Raw genomic sequence first — 16,289 nt, 5'->3', positions numbered from 1 at the left:
GATCCCCCCCCCACTTTTTTTCAGTAGAGAAATAGACACTGGAATGTTTGATTCAGCTCAAGGAACCTTGTTCTGATTCTTCTCACTTCCTCTCTACACTTCTGTGCCTTTGTGGCAGCCCTTAAATCCACTTATGAGACATTTCCACCTCTTCTCATGTCATTCATTCATCGCTCCCACTAGCAGACACTATGATTCTGTTCAAAGTGCATTTGAGTTAATTGATCCGCATTAAAGTACCCTGAAGTAACTGTTATTTCTTTAACCATCCAACAGGGGGAGATGTTGATTTACAGGTACTTAATAATTGCTGCAAGGAAAACTCTGGTTAGAAAATGAATGTGGGGTCCGGGGCGAGAGACAGCCCAAGTACGCTCTATGTTTCACATGGTCCTATCGAAGGATGCTAACTTCAACACATCCACTTGGATCCCCCTACTTTGCTAGAGCTGGAGACTGACCAGAGGAATTTTGTTCCCCAGGCATCCTCACGCTCCATTCTTCCTCATTCATTTGCTGCTGCTTCCCCCGACGAGGCCTATGTCATAAGCCACCAGACCTTAGTCCTCTCTGAACTTAACTCACGGGTGACTCCTGGCTACCCATGCTGACTCCCCACCGGTAGCCAGGAGAGAGAAAGCCAAGACGCTGAGCAAAATAAAGAGTGGCCAGCAAATCGAAACAAAAATTGCTGATCCTGTTGAGAGAGCAACCTTTGCTTGATGCTGAGAGCCAGCCAGCTTGATGCATGCGACGGGACTTGTGGCTCGCTCGATACCTAGAACGGTATCCGCCATCCCACCCAAGTTCCTTTTCTTTGCTTTTCTGCCAGGTTCGGTTCCTTCTCCGTTGAGCACACGGAACAGTGCGAGGTTTTCAGGATCAAGAGCCAAGTCTCTCTTTCTCTCTCTTGATCATAACCTAAAAAATGTCCGAAGGAGGAGGAGGACCACAGACCACAGCCCTGCTCTGCAGGTCTGCTTCAGTTCTTCACAGCGTATCTTCCGTCTGGGTAGGCGGGTGGGGTAGGAATGGGGGACACGGCTGCACATGCCATGTGGTGCTCTGTAGCCGTGGGCTTTGGATCCCACTCTTTGGAGGTATAATACACATGCACAGTCTCGATGCTACGCAGTGGGGTGCAGGGCTGTGTGGGGTGTCGGGAGAATGATACATGAGATTCCCATGAGGTGTCGTGTTTTGGTGCAATAGACTTTTTTCTTTTCTTTTTTTAAAGTGCAGTTTCCAAGTTACAGAACAGGTATCGGGAGGAGGGCAGAGAGAAAAAAAGGCAGAGAGATAGACAGGCAGACAGGGGCTTCTAAGGCTCCATCCGTCCCAGAAATGGCTCAGCCAGGAGAGGCAGAAGATTGGGGGTGGGGGGCGGGAACTGGTTGGAAGCTTAGCCGGTTCTATTTCCATCCCTTTCCCCCAAAGGCTTCCTCATCTTTAGCTGGAACAAATTCCAGAATTCCCTTGCTCTAAACACTAGGCAATACACCCCCCCTCTGATCATGCTTAGGACCAGAATCAAAGAGCCTCGGTCCTCAGAGCTCTCCTTTCCATCTGCAGATGGGCATCAATGGCACACCCCCCCCCCACTCTTGACCTCCCTCACCCAACAATCTTGCAGTCCCACTATTCAGACCCCTTCCCTCCACAGCCAAAGGTAGGACCCAGAAGCCCCCGCTCCCTCTTCCTGCTGCTTTAATGCCCCCAAACCCCCTCTCAGAGTCAAACCAGGGATTTTGACTCAGCCTGATCCCAACCTAAGGAGTAATAGGTTTGGTATAGTGTGAAAAAAGTCTTCCGGATATGTTCCCGCTGTTGGGATATGTTCCCTATTACCACAGAGGTCCACCTGTCGGAACCCAGTTCCCCCCGCATCGCTCCACCCCTTTGAGGTTGCATAGCATCGGGGACCCACCTCCCCTCCTATATGGCTTTGATTGTAGAGGGGGAGCTGGGCGGGCATCGGAACCCCCCCTTCGTGCGCCAGCTCCCCCTGTTGGTGGCCAACGATATCGCCTCTGAGGAAGGGACTGCGCGACACACGCCCCCTGCTGCCCTCCTCCAGCTTGCAGTTCGACGGGCGGGGTGGGGGCACGGGCAGAGGACCCCGTCCCCGGCTCGTAAGCAGGACCCAGGCAGCCAGCAGCCACTCTGGGCAGAGAAAGGAGTCGGGAGAAGCACCCCGCCCTGCCCCAGTCTCCCCTTACAAGGAGGAGATCTTGACCGTCTCGTGCAGTATGTAGGGAGTGGACAGGCTGGAGTTGCGGAGGGGTCCGCCAGGGCCTCCGGGAGAGGGGGGCTGGCTCTCATCCGGCGTGTTGGCAGGAGGGGTGGGGATGCAGATGATGGCTGCTGTGAAGTCTGTGGTGTCACAGTTCAGCTTCAAGTTGTCGTGGGTCTTGGCGTTCAGGTTGGAGCGGCTGGAAGAAGGGGAGACACCGGGAGAAAGAAAGGTTAGGATGGGGCTTTTGGGGGTGTCTGTAGTCACCTGCACCTTCCCCAGGCTCCGTTCTGGCACATAGTCTGGAAAAAAACAGGAGGTGGTTAACTTAAGAGTGCTTTTGATGATTTGCAGCAGCAGGAGTGGGTAATGTTGCTGGTCTGCATCGCCCCATCAGCCCTGACCTTTGACCTTACCAGCCAGGGCTGATAGGAAATGCAGTCCTACAGCATCTGGAGGAAACATGCAATTTTGCTGGGAGGTCTGAAGCCCAGCTCTGCTTTTATTTTAAAAGGAATCGTCCCAAAGAACTCATAACCCACCTACTTTCAGCAGCCAGAAACACCATAACCAGACACTGGAGAGACCTGTCAGGAGTAAGCATGGACCAATGGTACCAAATAGTATGGGAAACAGCCCTACTAGAAAAATTAACTAACAAACTGAAACTGACACGGGGACAAACAGAAGAAGACACCTTCACCCCGGTATGGCTCCCCTTTATCACATACACAGCCCAACAGGACAATGACAATAATCCACCAACAGCATACAAATCAATATGGCTAACCTTATCCAAAACACCCACCCACCTCACTCACACACGAAAACAAAGATCACCACAGCCTATCAGAAACAAACAATCACATCCTAGGCGAACCCCAACCTTTCTCACCACCAAAGGAACACAAGTGAACAACACAAGCACGCTGACACCAAACTACATACATTAAGCATAATAGAAACACCGCTACCCGACCCCACCCCCATCCATCTCCCCTCCCTCCACCCTCCTTTCTTTCTTTCTTTCTTTTTCTTTTCTTTTTTTCTTCTCCCCCTAATGCCTCAACAAATGAAATGGATTTGTAAAAATGTTACACAGGGGGGAAAAATACGAGGCATTACACTTACACTGTAAAACAAGAAAACCCTTAATAAAATATTTTTTTTTATTTTGCACTTTGAAAAGGTATAACTTTTTAAAGAATAAAGATGGTGATGCCTGACATAGCATTGTGATTCTTATACTTTGTACTTTCAATTTACAAGTCTGTTTATCATATTTTGTCCAGTTCCTTTAATACATTCTGCATGCCAAGAGTCAATTCTTTCATTGCCTTTCTAACTGAACTGCTCTGTGTCATCTTCTTTCTGCCAACATAGATCCTGCTGACTTACTTAATCTTGAAAGAATCCTATTTATCTATGTATTAAAAGAAAGAAAAAATCTAGGAAACAGAAGGAATGTTTTCAATAGAAACTGTCTTATGCTACTTTGCTTTTCTGTAATCACTAAATTAAAAAAAAAAAAAAAAGGAATCGTCCCATCCATTTCCTATGACAATTAACACCGGGGCAGTTTCATCCATTTCCACTAAATACGTTTAGCGGTGCATTGAGCACATATTTGCTGATCTGCGTATACATATTTTGCACATGTACTACAAAAGTCAAGCTGTTCTTGGGCCAGCGTGTTTCATAACCCATCATTGTTCTTGGAAATGATGCCTTGGTTTAGAGTAGGGGCCAGCAACTGCAGTCCCCTGCCAAGTTCAGCCCTAGAGTGTGGTATAGCCATTTCTACTATTACTAGTACTACTATTACGACGATGACTAATACTAATTAAATGTATATATCACTCTTTATCTGAAGATCACAGGGCAGTTTACAGTAAAATATTTAAATAAACATAAGCAGACAAACAATCAAACAAAGTTGCAAACAACAGAGCCAGAGGAGAATGAAATGCAAAGAAATAACAAAATAAAAAAAAATTCCTTCCAGTAGCACCTTAGAGACCAACTAAGTTTTTTTATTGGTATGAGCTTTCGTGTGCATGCACACTTCTTCAGATATGCACACAAAAGCTCATACCAATAACAAACTTAGTTGGTCTCTAAAGTGCTACTGGAAGGATTTTTTTTATTTTGTTTTGACTACAACAGACCAACACGGCTACCTACCTGTAAAGAAATAACAGATAGCAACAGTTTGGTTACAGCTAGAAAGTATGCAAGGGATTACAACAGCAGCGAAGGGTGATAAAAAGCAATCAGTTTGACAATGCTGAGTTAGCAGATAGCTGTGCTGGAAAAAAAAGAAAGCCTTTGTCTCTATTCAGATCTAAATGAGCATGTGCAGAGTGCTGGTCCATCATCAGTGATCACCCTGATATAGCCGGATGCTACACACCTGAGGTTTGGGGAAACAGTTCCAGAGATCAAAGAATGCAGCTCGCAGGTGGGTTTGAGCCCAAGCGGGGAGGGTGGGGGACGCTAGTTGTTCCTTCACATGACCAATGTCTGGCTGGAGTATAGGAGGCAGCAACCAAAGTTGATTCCCTCCACTTTGCCACTCATGAAGCCAGGCACTGACCACTGTTTGTGTGGCACTGCAGCTCTTCCGCCAGCAGATGGCAGCAGATTCCACACTTCGGGAAAAGGCCCTCTAAAACATGCCACAGAAAAAGCAATACAGTTTGGCTCAGCAGGGCAGTCAGTGGCGTAGCATGGGTTGTCAGCACCCGGGGCAAGGCAAGTAATTTGCGCCCCCTAACCCGTGGATTTTAGTAGGGGCAGAGAACTGCGAGTGCGAGCGCCCCCCCCCCAGATGTTGCGCCCGGTGCGGCCGCCCCCCCCGCCCCCCCCACGCTACACCACTGAGTACAGTACTGGAGACTTGTAGCTGAAAAGCTGCGTAATCCCCCCTTTTCAACACTGGAACAGACTCTCTTGGAAGGTAGTGGATGCTCCTTCCTTGCAGGTTTTTTCAGCTTTAGTTAAGATTCCTGCATTGCCCAGGGTTAGACTAGATGATCGCTAGGGTCCCTTTCCCACTCTACAGCCCCATTGCTTCCTGGGTCTCAGACTCATTCCCTTTGCCTGCCTGCATCTCTTGCACAGCTATAAGATACTAAGTGGTTTTCTCCGCTCTCATCCTCTCCCTCTTTTCCTTGACTCTCTATCTCGCCTAACCCTCTTTCTTGCCAGTCCCCCTTCACCCAGCCACCCTGTCCTCTGTGCAGCCTTGCTCTAGTTCCTACCCCTCTCTCTTCGGCCTCTTCTTTCAGCTGATGCACAGAGTCCTTCCACAGATTCCACACGGTCCAGACACTGACCGCTCACTTCCTTTCCAGCAGCAAGCAGCTCAGGTGGTTACTCAGAGGGAGCAGAGGAGGTTTTTAACAGTCAAAGGTCGTCCAGTGCAAATCACAAAGCTCCTCAGACTTAATCTACCCCAGTTCTGCAGCTTGCTCTGTCACCCAGAGGTTCTTGCAATCAGGAAACATTTTCAGAGATCCAAGAAATGCCTGCCTTTGCTGCAACCAGTCGTTATCCTTTCCCGACGGGGCGCTGATAAGCAGTCAGTCATTCTCCCTCTTCATGACATCTCTTAGATATTTGAAGCCACTTTCATGAGTTTCCCCTTAATCTTCTTTTCCCTGAGCTATTCATGTCCAGCTCCTTTGGCAGTTCCTCATTCATCATTCATTCGAAACCCTACGCCGTCTCACTTCTCCTCTGAATCATTCTTGAAAGTGTGGGCACAAATTTAAACTTGCACGATAGCGGTGCCAGTGGCCCCTGCCCCGTATCACCACATTCCTGCTTTTGTCAATCCAAAATCCGAAAAAATAAAAAAGCCTTTGCCTTCTCTCCACTCCAATGCAATAGCACCACATTGCTGACTCATTTAGATTGAAATCCGCTATAACCTTAGATCTGTGGTCCTTGAAATAGGAGGTGGGACTCCCCAAGGAGGTGAAAGCATTGTTGTGATGAGGTCCTGCCCACCTTATCAGCAGACCGTATGTATGGAGTGGCACTCAGGCAGTGAACTTGGGGTGCCTCCAGACTGCTGCTGTTTTCGAGTGGGATTCAATCACATAATCAGCAAATTCAGGTTGCACCATTAAACTTGATAGGGACTCTTACACGACAAGCCTGCTTTCCCAGAAGATCAGACGCTTTGTGATAAGGAAGAAGAAAGGAGAGAATGCACTGGAAAGTGTAGGACATGGGTAGGCAACCTAAGGCCCACGGGCCGGATCCGGCCCAATCGCCTTTTCAATCCGGCCCGCACATGGTCCAGGAATCAGTGTGCTTTTACATGAGTAGAACATGTCCTTTTATTTAAAATGCATCTCTGGGTTATTTGTGGGGCCTGCCTGGTGTTTTCACATGAGCAGAATGTGTCTTTTTATTTGAAATGCATCTCTGGGTTATTTGTGGGGCCTGCCTGGTGTTTTCACATGAGTAGAATGTGTGCTTTTATGTGAAATGCATCTTTGAGTTATTTGTGGGGCATAGGAATTAGTTCATTATTTTTGTTCAAAATACAGTCCGGCCCCCCACAAGGTCTGAGGGATAGTGGACCAGCCCTCTGCTGAAAAAGTTTGCTGACCCCTGGTGTAGGATAATACAGTGGTACCTCTGGTTAAGAACTTAATTCGTTCCAGAGGTCCGTTCTTAACCTGAAACTGTTCTTAACCTGAGGTACCACTTTAGCTAATGGGGCTTCCGCTGCGCGATTTCTGTTCTCATCCTGAGGTAAAGTTCTTAACCCGAGATACTACTTTCAGGTTAGCGGAGTCTGTAACCTGAAACATTTGTAACCTGAAGCGTTTGTAACCCGAGGTACCACTGTACTTGCTTTGATACACTCAAATAAACAGGTCATCTGGAAGCGCCCTATACATGATGCTAGCAGTGTGATCCTATACATCTACTCAGAAATAAGTTCCCTTGTTCAGTGGTTTCAGTCCTGGATACCCAGTGGGGCTTACTTCCTAGTAAACATGCCCAGAATTGGGCTGTGCAGCTGCAAGCACCCAAACATATATAAGGGTTCATAGAATCATAGAACTGTAAGGTTGTAAGGAACCTAAAGGGTCATCCAGTCGAACTCCCTGAAATGCAGGAATCAAAGCTCAAGACTCCCTGACAGGTCTCCTGTTGGTGTTTCCATGCGCTGCTCTGGTTTGCCAGAAGTGGCTTAGTCATGCTGGCCACATGACCCGGAAAAACTGTCTGCAGACAAACGCCAGCTCCCTCGGCCTATAGAGCGAGATGAGCACTGCAACCCCAGAGTCGTCCGCAACTGGACCTAACAATCAGGGGTACCTTTACCTTTACTTCCTCTCAGTCTCCTCTTTTCCTAGCTAAATATACCCAACTCCCTCAACTGTTCCTCATAAGGCTTGGTTTCTAAAAACCTTGATCATCTTGGTCACCCTCCTCTTTACATGCTTCTGTTCCTGGACTTCCTTCATCCCTAATCACTGAAGGGAGTCCAATAACATCTGGAGGGCTGCAGGCTCCCCCATCCCTGCTGAAGGGGAAGGGGGGGAAACCTCCTAGTTTACTAGGGAATCTGTCAGGATAGTCCTTCCAGGAACCATCCAGGCTGGGTTCCATTTAGCAGAGAAAACCCACAAGTAGAGGATACGGTTCTCCAGCAACGGTAGGAAAAGATTGCATGTAAAGGTAAAGGTAAAGGTACCCCTGCCCGTGCGGGCCAGTCTTGCCAGACTCTAGGGTTGTGCGCTCATCTCATTCTATAGGCCGGGAGCCAGCACTGTCCGCAGACACTTCCGGGTCACATGGCCAGCGTGACAAGCTGCATCTGGTGAGCCAGCGCAGCACACGGAACACCGTTTATCTTCCCACTGGTAAGCGGTCCCTATTTATCTACTTGCACCCGAAGGTGTTTTCGAACTGCTAGGTTGGCAGGCGCTGGGACCGAACGACGGGAGCGCACAGGAGCGCACCCCGCCTTGGGGATTCGAACCGCCGACCATGCGATCGGCAAGTCCTAGGCGCTGAGGTTTTACCCACAGCGCCACCCGCGTCCCTAAAGGGTCGCCGCCCGTGACCCTTGCATGAGGAAGTCATATTTACCAACATTTCAGAGATGAAAGATGAAACACTTCTTATGTAACATAACATCCCTTTGCTCGCACACCTGAGTCTTGCAGCACTACCATTACGTATTGCTGGTGACTTTTCCTGGGCCACTGTATGTTATTTTCATTTACTCTGAAATCACCAGTCCTGCTGCTGCAGAGCTGCTGCAGGTTTTGTTAGTAAATTTCTATCAAGAAGAAGAAGAAAGCCTAGGAATACTCTCACCGCACAGTTGAGCTGGTTATAATTTCAGTGCGGTCGCCCTGTAAGTGCCACTAGTTCAGTTCTGCAGTTAAACAAATGCTGCAAGATCTTATTAGCTAGATAAGCAATTACGGAACTGCTTGCATATATTGTTTTCAAGCAATTTGTGGAGGGAGTGTGACAAAAGAAACATCCCCTCCAGAAACACAGCAGATATTTCATAAGAGGCTACATGTACCTTATGTTAGATGAAATGGCCCAGGATATGTTTCTACTCCACCCCTTTTTAAACTTTAAAAAGAAGCCTTGCTGCTGCACAGGGCAATAACAAAGCTCTAGAACAAAGGAGGGACGCGGGTGGTGCTGTGGGTTAAAGCACAGAGCCTAGGACTTGCCAATCAGAAGGTCGGCGGTTCGAATCCCCTCAACGGGGTGAGCTCCCGTTGCTCGGTCCCTGCTCCTGCCAACCTAGCAGTTCAAAAGCACGTCAAAGTGCAAGTAGATGAATAGGTACTGCTCTGGCGGGAAGGTAAACCGCGTTTCTGTGCACTGCTCTGGTTCGCCAGAAGCGGCTTAGTCATGCTGGCCACATGACCCGGAAGCTGTACGCCGGCTCCCTTGGCCAATAAAGCGAGATGAGCGCCGCAACCCCAGAGTTGGTCACGACTGGACCTAATGGTCAGGGGTCCCTTTACCCTTTACAGAACAAAGGAACATCCCATGTTGTCTTCAACTGAGCCACACCATTGGTCCATCTAGCCCAGTATTGTCTACAACTGACTGGCAGCAGGTCTCTGGGGTTGAGGCAGGAGTCATTTCCAGCCCTGCCTGGAAATATCAGGGTTTGAACCCTGGACCTTTGGAATGCAAAATGCATGTTCTTATCCTGAGCTATGGCCCTTTGCCTCTGCAGCCTCGGCCTCATGCTCATTCGTAGCTGCATTCCCAGGGACAATTTGCCTAAGGAAATACAGTCAGTAGGCTGTGGTGTGCCTTGCCACTGCTATGGCTGGCAATCAGCCTTCTTTTTTTTACTTATAAAACAAGGGGAAACAAACCTTTGAGCATCTCGTCTAAGGAAAGCCAACTGCCCCCCCCAATGTAAAACAATCTTGAACCTCCCTTACCATCGCTTTCTTGGGGGCACAAAATCTTGCAAAAATGGGGAGGGTGGTGGAAAGAGAATTTCAGCCTAGTGTTAGTTAGGACTTGATGCTGGGTCCCATCACACAGAGGATGGGGTTTTAAAGAAGAAATTAAGAGGGGCCCCAAATGTTGAGGCAACGAAGGCTTGGGAATCTATTGGAAGCTGCAAAGGCAGGGCTTTTAGGGGACAGGGAATGCCAGAACAGAGCAGGCCCAGCGCTTTCTCTATCTCTTTCTGGAGGGGAATTATGAGGCAGGCTTCCCACAAAAGGAAATAAGAGTTATAAGGTTGAGATCTTTGCCCTGAAAGCCACAAAAGCCAGTCAGTGAGTCGTGGGCATGAGGACCACCTGAAGTCACAGGACAGGTAAAAACACAAAATTTTTGTATTGCCACTTAGTCTGCTATGTGTTTTCAGCTTCTGCCTCATATTGTTGTTAATATTATTGGTTCACTGTATATTTCTGTGTTTTATGTTGTTCACCGCCCTGGCGCCTACTGGATTCCTCCTGGGGCTGGCTACTGGGTGCTGTGGGTGGCAGGAGAATGGCAGGACAGTTGCCTTGCTTCCTTCGCAGTTAATGGACCAACAGACATTATATCGACAGCTCCCTGGTCTCTGCAGGCTCACTAGCAGCCTGGACCTGGACGCAGCCAGTGCGGATGCTGTGGGAACTGGTGGCTTCAAACTACGCAGGCTCATCAAGACAGCACCCTCTGTTGGTGCCAGTGAGAGCTCATGACATGCTGTGTGGGGAAACAGAAATTGCATCTTCATCTCTTCCTCTTCTAGATTCCCTGGGTATGCTGACCTATCAGGCAGGGTGACCCACTAAAAATTAGCCAGCATTTGACAGATGGACCAGAGTCAGAGTTTTGCCCCCTCTGAACCAGTGGTCTCTCCTTCTCCACCCCCATCATGCAGCCCGGACACTGAGGTTCAGCTCCAAGGGCCTTCTGGCGGTTCCCTCACTGCGAGAAGTGAGGTTACAGGAAAACAGGCAGAGGGCCTTCTTGGTAGTGGCGCCTGCCCTGTGGAACACCCCCCCCCCCAGCAGATGTCAAGGCAATAAACAACTGAAGGCAGTCCTGTTTAGGGAAGTTTCTAATGTCTGACGCTGTATTGTTTTTAATATTCAGTTGGAAGCCACCCAGAGAGATGGGCAGGGAATGAGTGAATGAATGAATGAATGAATGAATTATTATTATTATTATTATTATTATTATTATTATTATTATTATTATTATTATTTTCTGTTTTCATGCATTAACAATCTCCTGTTCCCAATCCTCAAGCCCAGAAGGACTCTTCACTTGAATTGATGCAGCTCCCTCCTCTGAGGTCAGTGGCCTGTTTGATGTAGGAAGTGAGGAATTGGTTCCTGACTGGCAAAACTTAAAAGTTTGTATACCACCATGACATTTGATGGGGCAGGGGAAAGCTGTCTGGACCCATATGCAAAAAGGAAAAGAAAAATAAGTGTCTTAAATTTATCCAACTTGCAATGTTTCTAGGATATCTTAACTTACCTTTGCTAAAGACCAGATTGTAGTAGATACACAGCCTCCTTTTATGGGACGCCTTAATCTCCTATAAAATATCCCCCTGCAGTTAAGCTACAGGGCCAAAGCTCAATCTTGCATGTGGGAAAGGAACTATTCAAATGTAACATAGAGCTTATTCACACTTATTATTGTCCTGCTGCTTGCCCCCCACACCCTGGGAAAACTGCTCTTTAATGCTCAATTGGAACAAATGGCAATTCGAGTTTTATCCAGAGTGACATTTGCTCCAATTGAGCACTAAAGAGTGGATTTGCCCTGGGAAATGAGAGGTGAAAGGGGGAAACCATCCGAACCCATGATATCTAGGCACAGCACAAGCAGAAGTGTGGACGAGCTCAGAGCCGATCTCTCATTCCCACGGCAAGGTGTGACGGCATGCAAACATTACACTTACCTCTGGGGGGCAGCACTTTTCTGGCTGTTTAGCGTATCGAGCTCCTGAGCGCTGGTGCGGCTCACTGACATGGTGGAGTTGGTTAGGCGGGTGGTGCGGCGCTTGGTCCGACGGGGGCAGCACGAGGTGCTTAGGCCCCCTTTGCCGCCTTGCTGGGAGGAGAGGGAGGTGCTGCGGCTGGTGCGGTAGCCCAGGGGTTCCGTCAGGCAAAACTCGCTGTAGGAGTGCTCATCCGTAAACTCGTGACTCTGTGGGGGGGGGGGGAGGGAGAGAGAAACAATGTCAGGAGGTTGGTGTGCGGGCATTCACTCTTACAGCTGGGCCCCACTTCATGTACGTTCCTGCTTGCGTCACTACATAGATAAGGGCGCCGTCGCGACTGTGCCTATTCTGTGGGTCTGCTACGTGGCATTACGCAAACAAGGAACTTCGAGTCAGAGGCAGAATTCATCATCCCAAGAGTCTCAGCTGATTTTCTTATGGCTGCAGAGATGCACTTGAAGCCATGTAGGGAAACCCACTGCCTGAAGGGTGTTCGGTGAACAAGGATCGGAACAAGTAATCCTTGTTCCGAGGAGAAAAGATGACGCAGAACAGCCATTTGTATAACTTATTCGGATTGCAGAATCTGGTTGGTTTTTTAATCGGTACAGAATTCGTGTGTAGAATGTTGGAGTTGTAAAGGATACTCAATAAGATGATCATTTTTTTAAAAAAACAACAACAACCCCCAAAAAACCTTGACAGAGATGGAGAACTTGTGGCCCCCCAGACATATTGAACCACAACTCCTGTCATCCATAACCCATCCATAACCCAGAATGCGGCAGCTAGACTGGTGACTGGGAGCAGCCGCTGAGACCATATAACACCGGTATTGAAAGACCTACACTGGCTCCCAGTACGTTTCCGAGCACAATTCAAAGTGTTGGTGCTGACCTCTAAAGCCCTAAACGACCCAGTATACCTGAAGGAGCGTCTCCACCCCATCGTCCAGCCCGGACACCTGGGTCCATCTCCCGAGGGCCTTCTGGCGGTTACCTCACTGCAAGAAGCCAAGTTACAGGGAACCAGGGAGAGGGCCTTCTCGGTAGTGGCACCCGCCCTGTGGAACGCCCTCCCACCAGATGTCAAAGAGAAAAATAACTACCAAACTTTTAGAAGACATCTGAAGGCAGCCCTGTTTAGGGAAGCTTTTAACGTTTAATAGGTTATTATATTTTAGTGTTTTGTCAGAAGCCGCCCAGAGTGGCTGGGGAAACCCAGCCAGATGGGCGGGGTATAAATAATAAATTATTATTATTATTATTATTATTATTATTATTATTATTATTATTATTATTACTAAGGCATGCTGGACTGCGGGGGAGGGGGAGGTTGAGGGGGGTTGGAGTCCAACAACATTTGGAGGGTCACTGGTTCCTTTGCATCAGATCTAGGCAATACTGGATCGAAATCAGGTTCCACTGGCTGTCCAACAAGCTCCTCACAGTGACTAAGTCTAGCTTCTTCCACTTGTGTTGTCCAAACCCCTTTCCTCTCCTGCTACTCACGGTAGTTTTCTCCAGGCAGTGCAACAAATGATGGTGTTGCATTTCAAAGGCTGATCGGTTACGCACAGCCAAGACGTGAGCATCAGGGTCTCTGTCCTGTAGAGGAAAAGAGAGGAGCACCAATTAATTGAAGCAGACCGCCTGAAGGCGCATAAGGCCACCGCCACCTTCCTGAAGTGAAGCAGGTGTGGCTCAATGCCTGGATGGGTGTTTGCCCAGGAACATAAAGGCAGGAATATATATGTATGCAAATAAATAGGATAAATACATACATACACATTTGATTTCAACAATTGGCAGCACTGGGTGCTATCCAACAAAGTAAAATACTGAGTAAAGCATAGCGCATAGTTAAGCGATGAAATTCGCTCCTGCAAGAGGCAGGGAGGTTCCACCAGCCTTGCTGACTTTAAAAGAATTAGACAAATTCATGAAGGAGAGGGCTATCAGTAGCTACTAGCCGTGTTGACTATATTCCGCCTCCAATGTCAGAGGAAGGATGCTTCCGAATACGACATCCTGGGTATCGTAAATGAGGAGAGCGCTGGCGCACTCAGGTCCTGCTGGTGTGCTTTCCACTGGCATCTGATTCCCCACTGTGATGCTGGACCAGGTGGGCCTTGGGCATGATCCAGGAGGGTGCTGCTTAGAGCAGACCTATTGAAATCAGAGTCATGTCAATACATTTCAACAGATCTGTCCTGAGGGAAGCTATGGCTTGAATACCAACATACAGGTGGTGGAGGAGGAGGAGTTTGGATTTGATATCCTGTTTCATCACTACCCTAAGGAGTCTCAAGTGGGACATGGGTGGCTCCATGGGTTAAACCACAGAGCCTAGGGCTTGCTGATCAGAAGGTCGGTGGTTCGAATCCCAGCGACGGGGTGAACTCCTGTTGCTCGGTCCCTGCTCCTGCCAACCTAGCAGTTCAAAAGCACGTCAAAGTGCAAGTAGATAAATAGGTACCGCTCTAGCAGGAAGGTAAACGGTGTTTCCGTGCGCTGCTCTGGTTCGCCAGAAGCGGCTTAGTCATGCTGGCCACATGACCCGGAAGCTGTACGCCGGCTCCCTCGGCCAATAAAGCGAGATGAGTGCTGCAACCCGAGAGTCGTCCGCGACTGGACCTAACAGTCAGAGGTCCCTTTACATTTTTAAGGAGTCTCAAAGTGGCTAACAATCTGTCCCTTCCTCCCCCACAATGAACACTCTGTGAGGTGAGTGAGGCTGAGAGACTTCAAAGACGTGTGACTGGCCCAAGGTCACCCAGCAGCTGTATGTGGAGGAGTGGGGAAGCGAACCCGGTTCACCAGATTACGAGTCCACTGCTCGTAACCACACCACACTGACTCTCATAGCTGACAAGTGCCTATGCATCGGGGCAAACTTTGGGTATAGGCGCATGTGCATACATGCCCACATTAGAGCCAATCAGCACATTCAGAAAAATCACTTGGGACACAAGTACTTCGGGCTATAGCTGGGTGATGCAAGTTTGACTGTTTTCACATTTAAAAGAAATTCCCCTGCGCAGAGAAAACTAGGGCATTGTGGCTAGGACTCGGCTAGGACTTCTAGGCAGAGCCTGTGGCCAACCAACTCTAGCTCTGCCCCCCCCCATCTCCCTGCTGAGCTCTCTAAGGGCAACTAAGGCTGAGGAGGAGGCCAATGCAGTCTTGATGTGAGCAAGAAAGCAGGTAGGGGTTGGCTGAGGGCAGACTTCCGGTTGGTGGGCCAGTGCCTAATGGAGCCACCTCTATTTGTAGGTCCTGCTTTCCTTTCCAAGAAAAGCCCAAAGCAGCCGAGAAAACTAATGTTGAGCGTGCAACTGCGTGGTCCATACCTCGAGGCCCCCGTTCTGCTTGTACTGAAGGAAAGCGTTGGTGGTGCCGCTCTTGGCGAGGCGGATCCGGGCCAGGCGAACCTTCTGCAAGGGGGAGAGATGGAGGACTGTGTATGGAATGAGAGGCAGGTGTGGCCCTCCCCTCCCTCCCTCCCCCCCTCCTCCCCTCGCCCGTCCGACTTCTCTCTTCCGCCTGGCCGCACAGCTACCTGTTGAGCTCGCCGCTTATCTGCCCGCTGGTTCTGGTGGTAGATGCGGCTGAAGTTGGAGACGATGACAGGTACAGGGAGGGCGATGACCAGCACCCCACTCAGAGAGCAGATGGAACCGAAGATCTTCCCTGCAATGGTGCTCGGGACCATATCACCGTAGCTGGAAGGGAGACGGTAGATAGTGAAGCTCTTGGGGTCTTGCTTGACCTTGTCCCGTCGCACATGCACATGACTAACCCCCTTTCCTCCTGCAGCACATGGAGCTGCACACCTTCCTAGGACGATACTGCGTGTGGGTTGTGGAGGGATTGGCTGGCAACTCAAGAGGGAAAAGGAAGGAGGTTAGAGTTAGCTTTTTCCTGTTTGCTGGCTGTTGATTATCTTGGGGCATATTCTTGATGCTGCTTTTAGCAAGTTATACAATGATTAGGCTGTGATAATGAAGAGTGGCAACGTTTGTGTGTGTGTGTGTAATTCTGGTAGGGATGCCAAGTTTCTCAACCCCCCAACACACACACACTGAGCTGCCTCCTATATGTTTAGCAGCAGTTTGAAATCCAGCAAAGTAGAGCTGATTTGCAAACAGAAATGCACCACTCCTTCAGAGTTTGCACATCACTGAATTTTGCAATGCAGTTCTTCAATCACATAACGTGAATACTGTATATTCGGGAGAAGAGCGCATGAAATATACATGTACCGGTGCAAATAACGTTAAAAATGCATTACATCCAGAGAAATTTCTCAACAAAATATGTCTATAAGACAAAAATGCATGCAAAAATGTGAATATTGGAGAAAAGGCACACAAAAATGCTGGTGGGTTTTCATGAGGATTATTATTATTCTTTTATTTTACATAAAACAAATTTCACAAAGATGAAGAAATTTGTAGAACTGAGCTTAAAGCCTTGGAAACTGAGAAACTGAAACTGAAACTGACACATTTGTCCCTCCATTGTTGCACCCCTCCCACATGGTCCTTATTTTACGTCTTGCATAAAGGTTGCATAA

General features: G+C 48.5%; 1 protein-coding gene across 3 annotated transcripts in view; it reads right to left on the bottom strand.

Annotated features, from left to right (window-relative positions):
- Nucleotides 1-678: 678 nt before the first annotated feature.
- KCND1 (potassium voltage-gated channel subfamily D member 1) overlaps nt 679-16,289 on the bottom strand; it is a 71,266-nt gene continuing 55,655 nt past the window's right edge. For all 3 annotated transcript variants that reach the window (XM_083719007.1, XM_083719006.1, XM_083719005.1), the window contains 5 exons: nt 15,273-15,435; nt 15,064-15,147; nt 13,223-13,318; nt 11,670-11,917; nt 679-2,432 (listed from right to left, as the gene is read on the bottom strand). In XM_083719007.1, coding sequence (XP_083575133.1) covers nt 2,216-2,432; nt 11,670-11,917; nt 13,223-13,318; nt 15,064-15,147; nt 15,273-15,435 — 808 coding nt within the window. In that variant the 3' untranslated portion in view covers nt 679-2,215. The remainder of the gene's footprint in view (nt 2,433-11,669; nt 11,918-13,222; nt 13,319-15,063; nt 15,148-15,272; nt 15,436-16,289) is intronic.

This window comes from Podarcis gaigeae, assembly GCF_964106915.1.
Source record: "Podarcis gaigeae genome assembly, chromosome: 17".
NCBI lineage: Eukaryota > Metazoa > Chordata > Lepidosauria > Squamata > Lacertidae > Podarcis > Podarcis gaigeae.
This window is presented reverse-complemented; position numbering and strand designations above follow the sequence as displayed.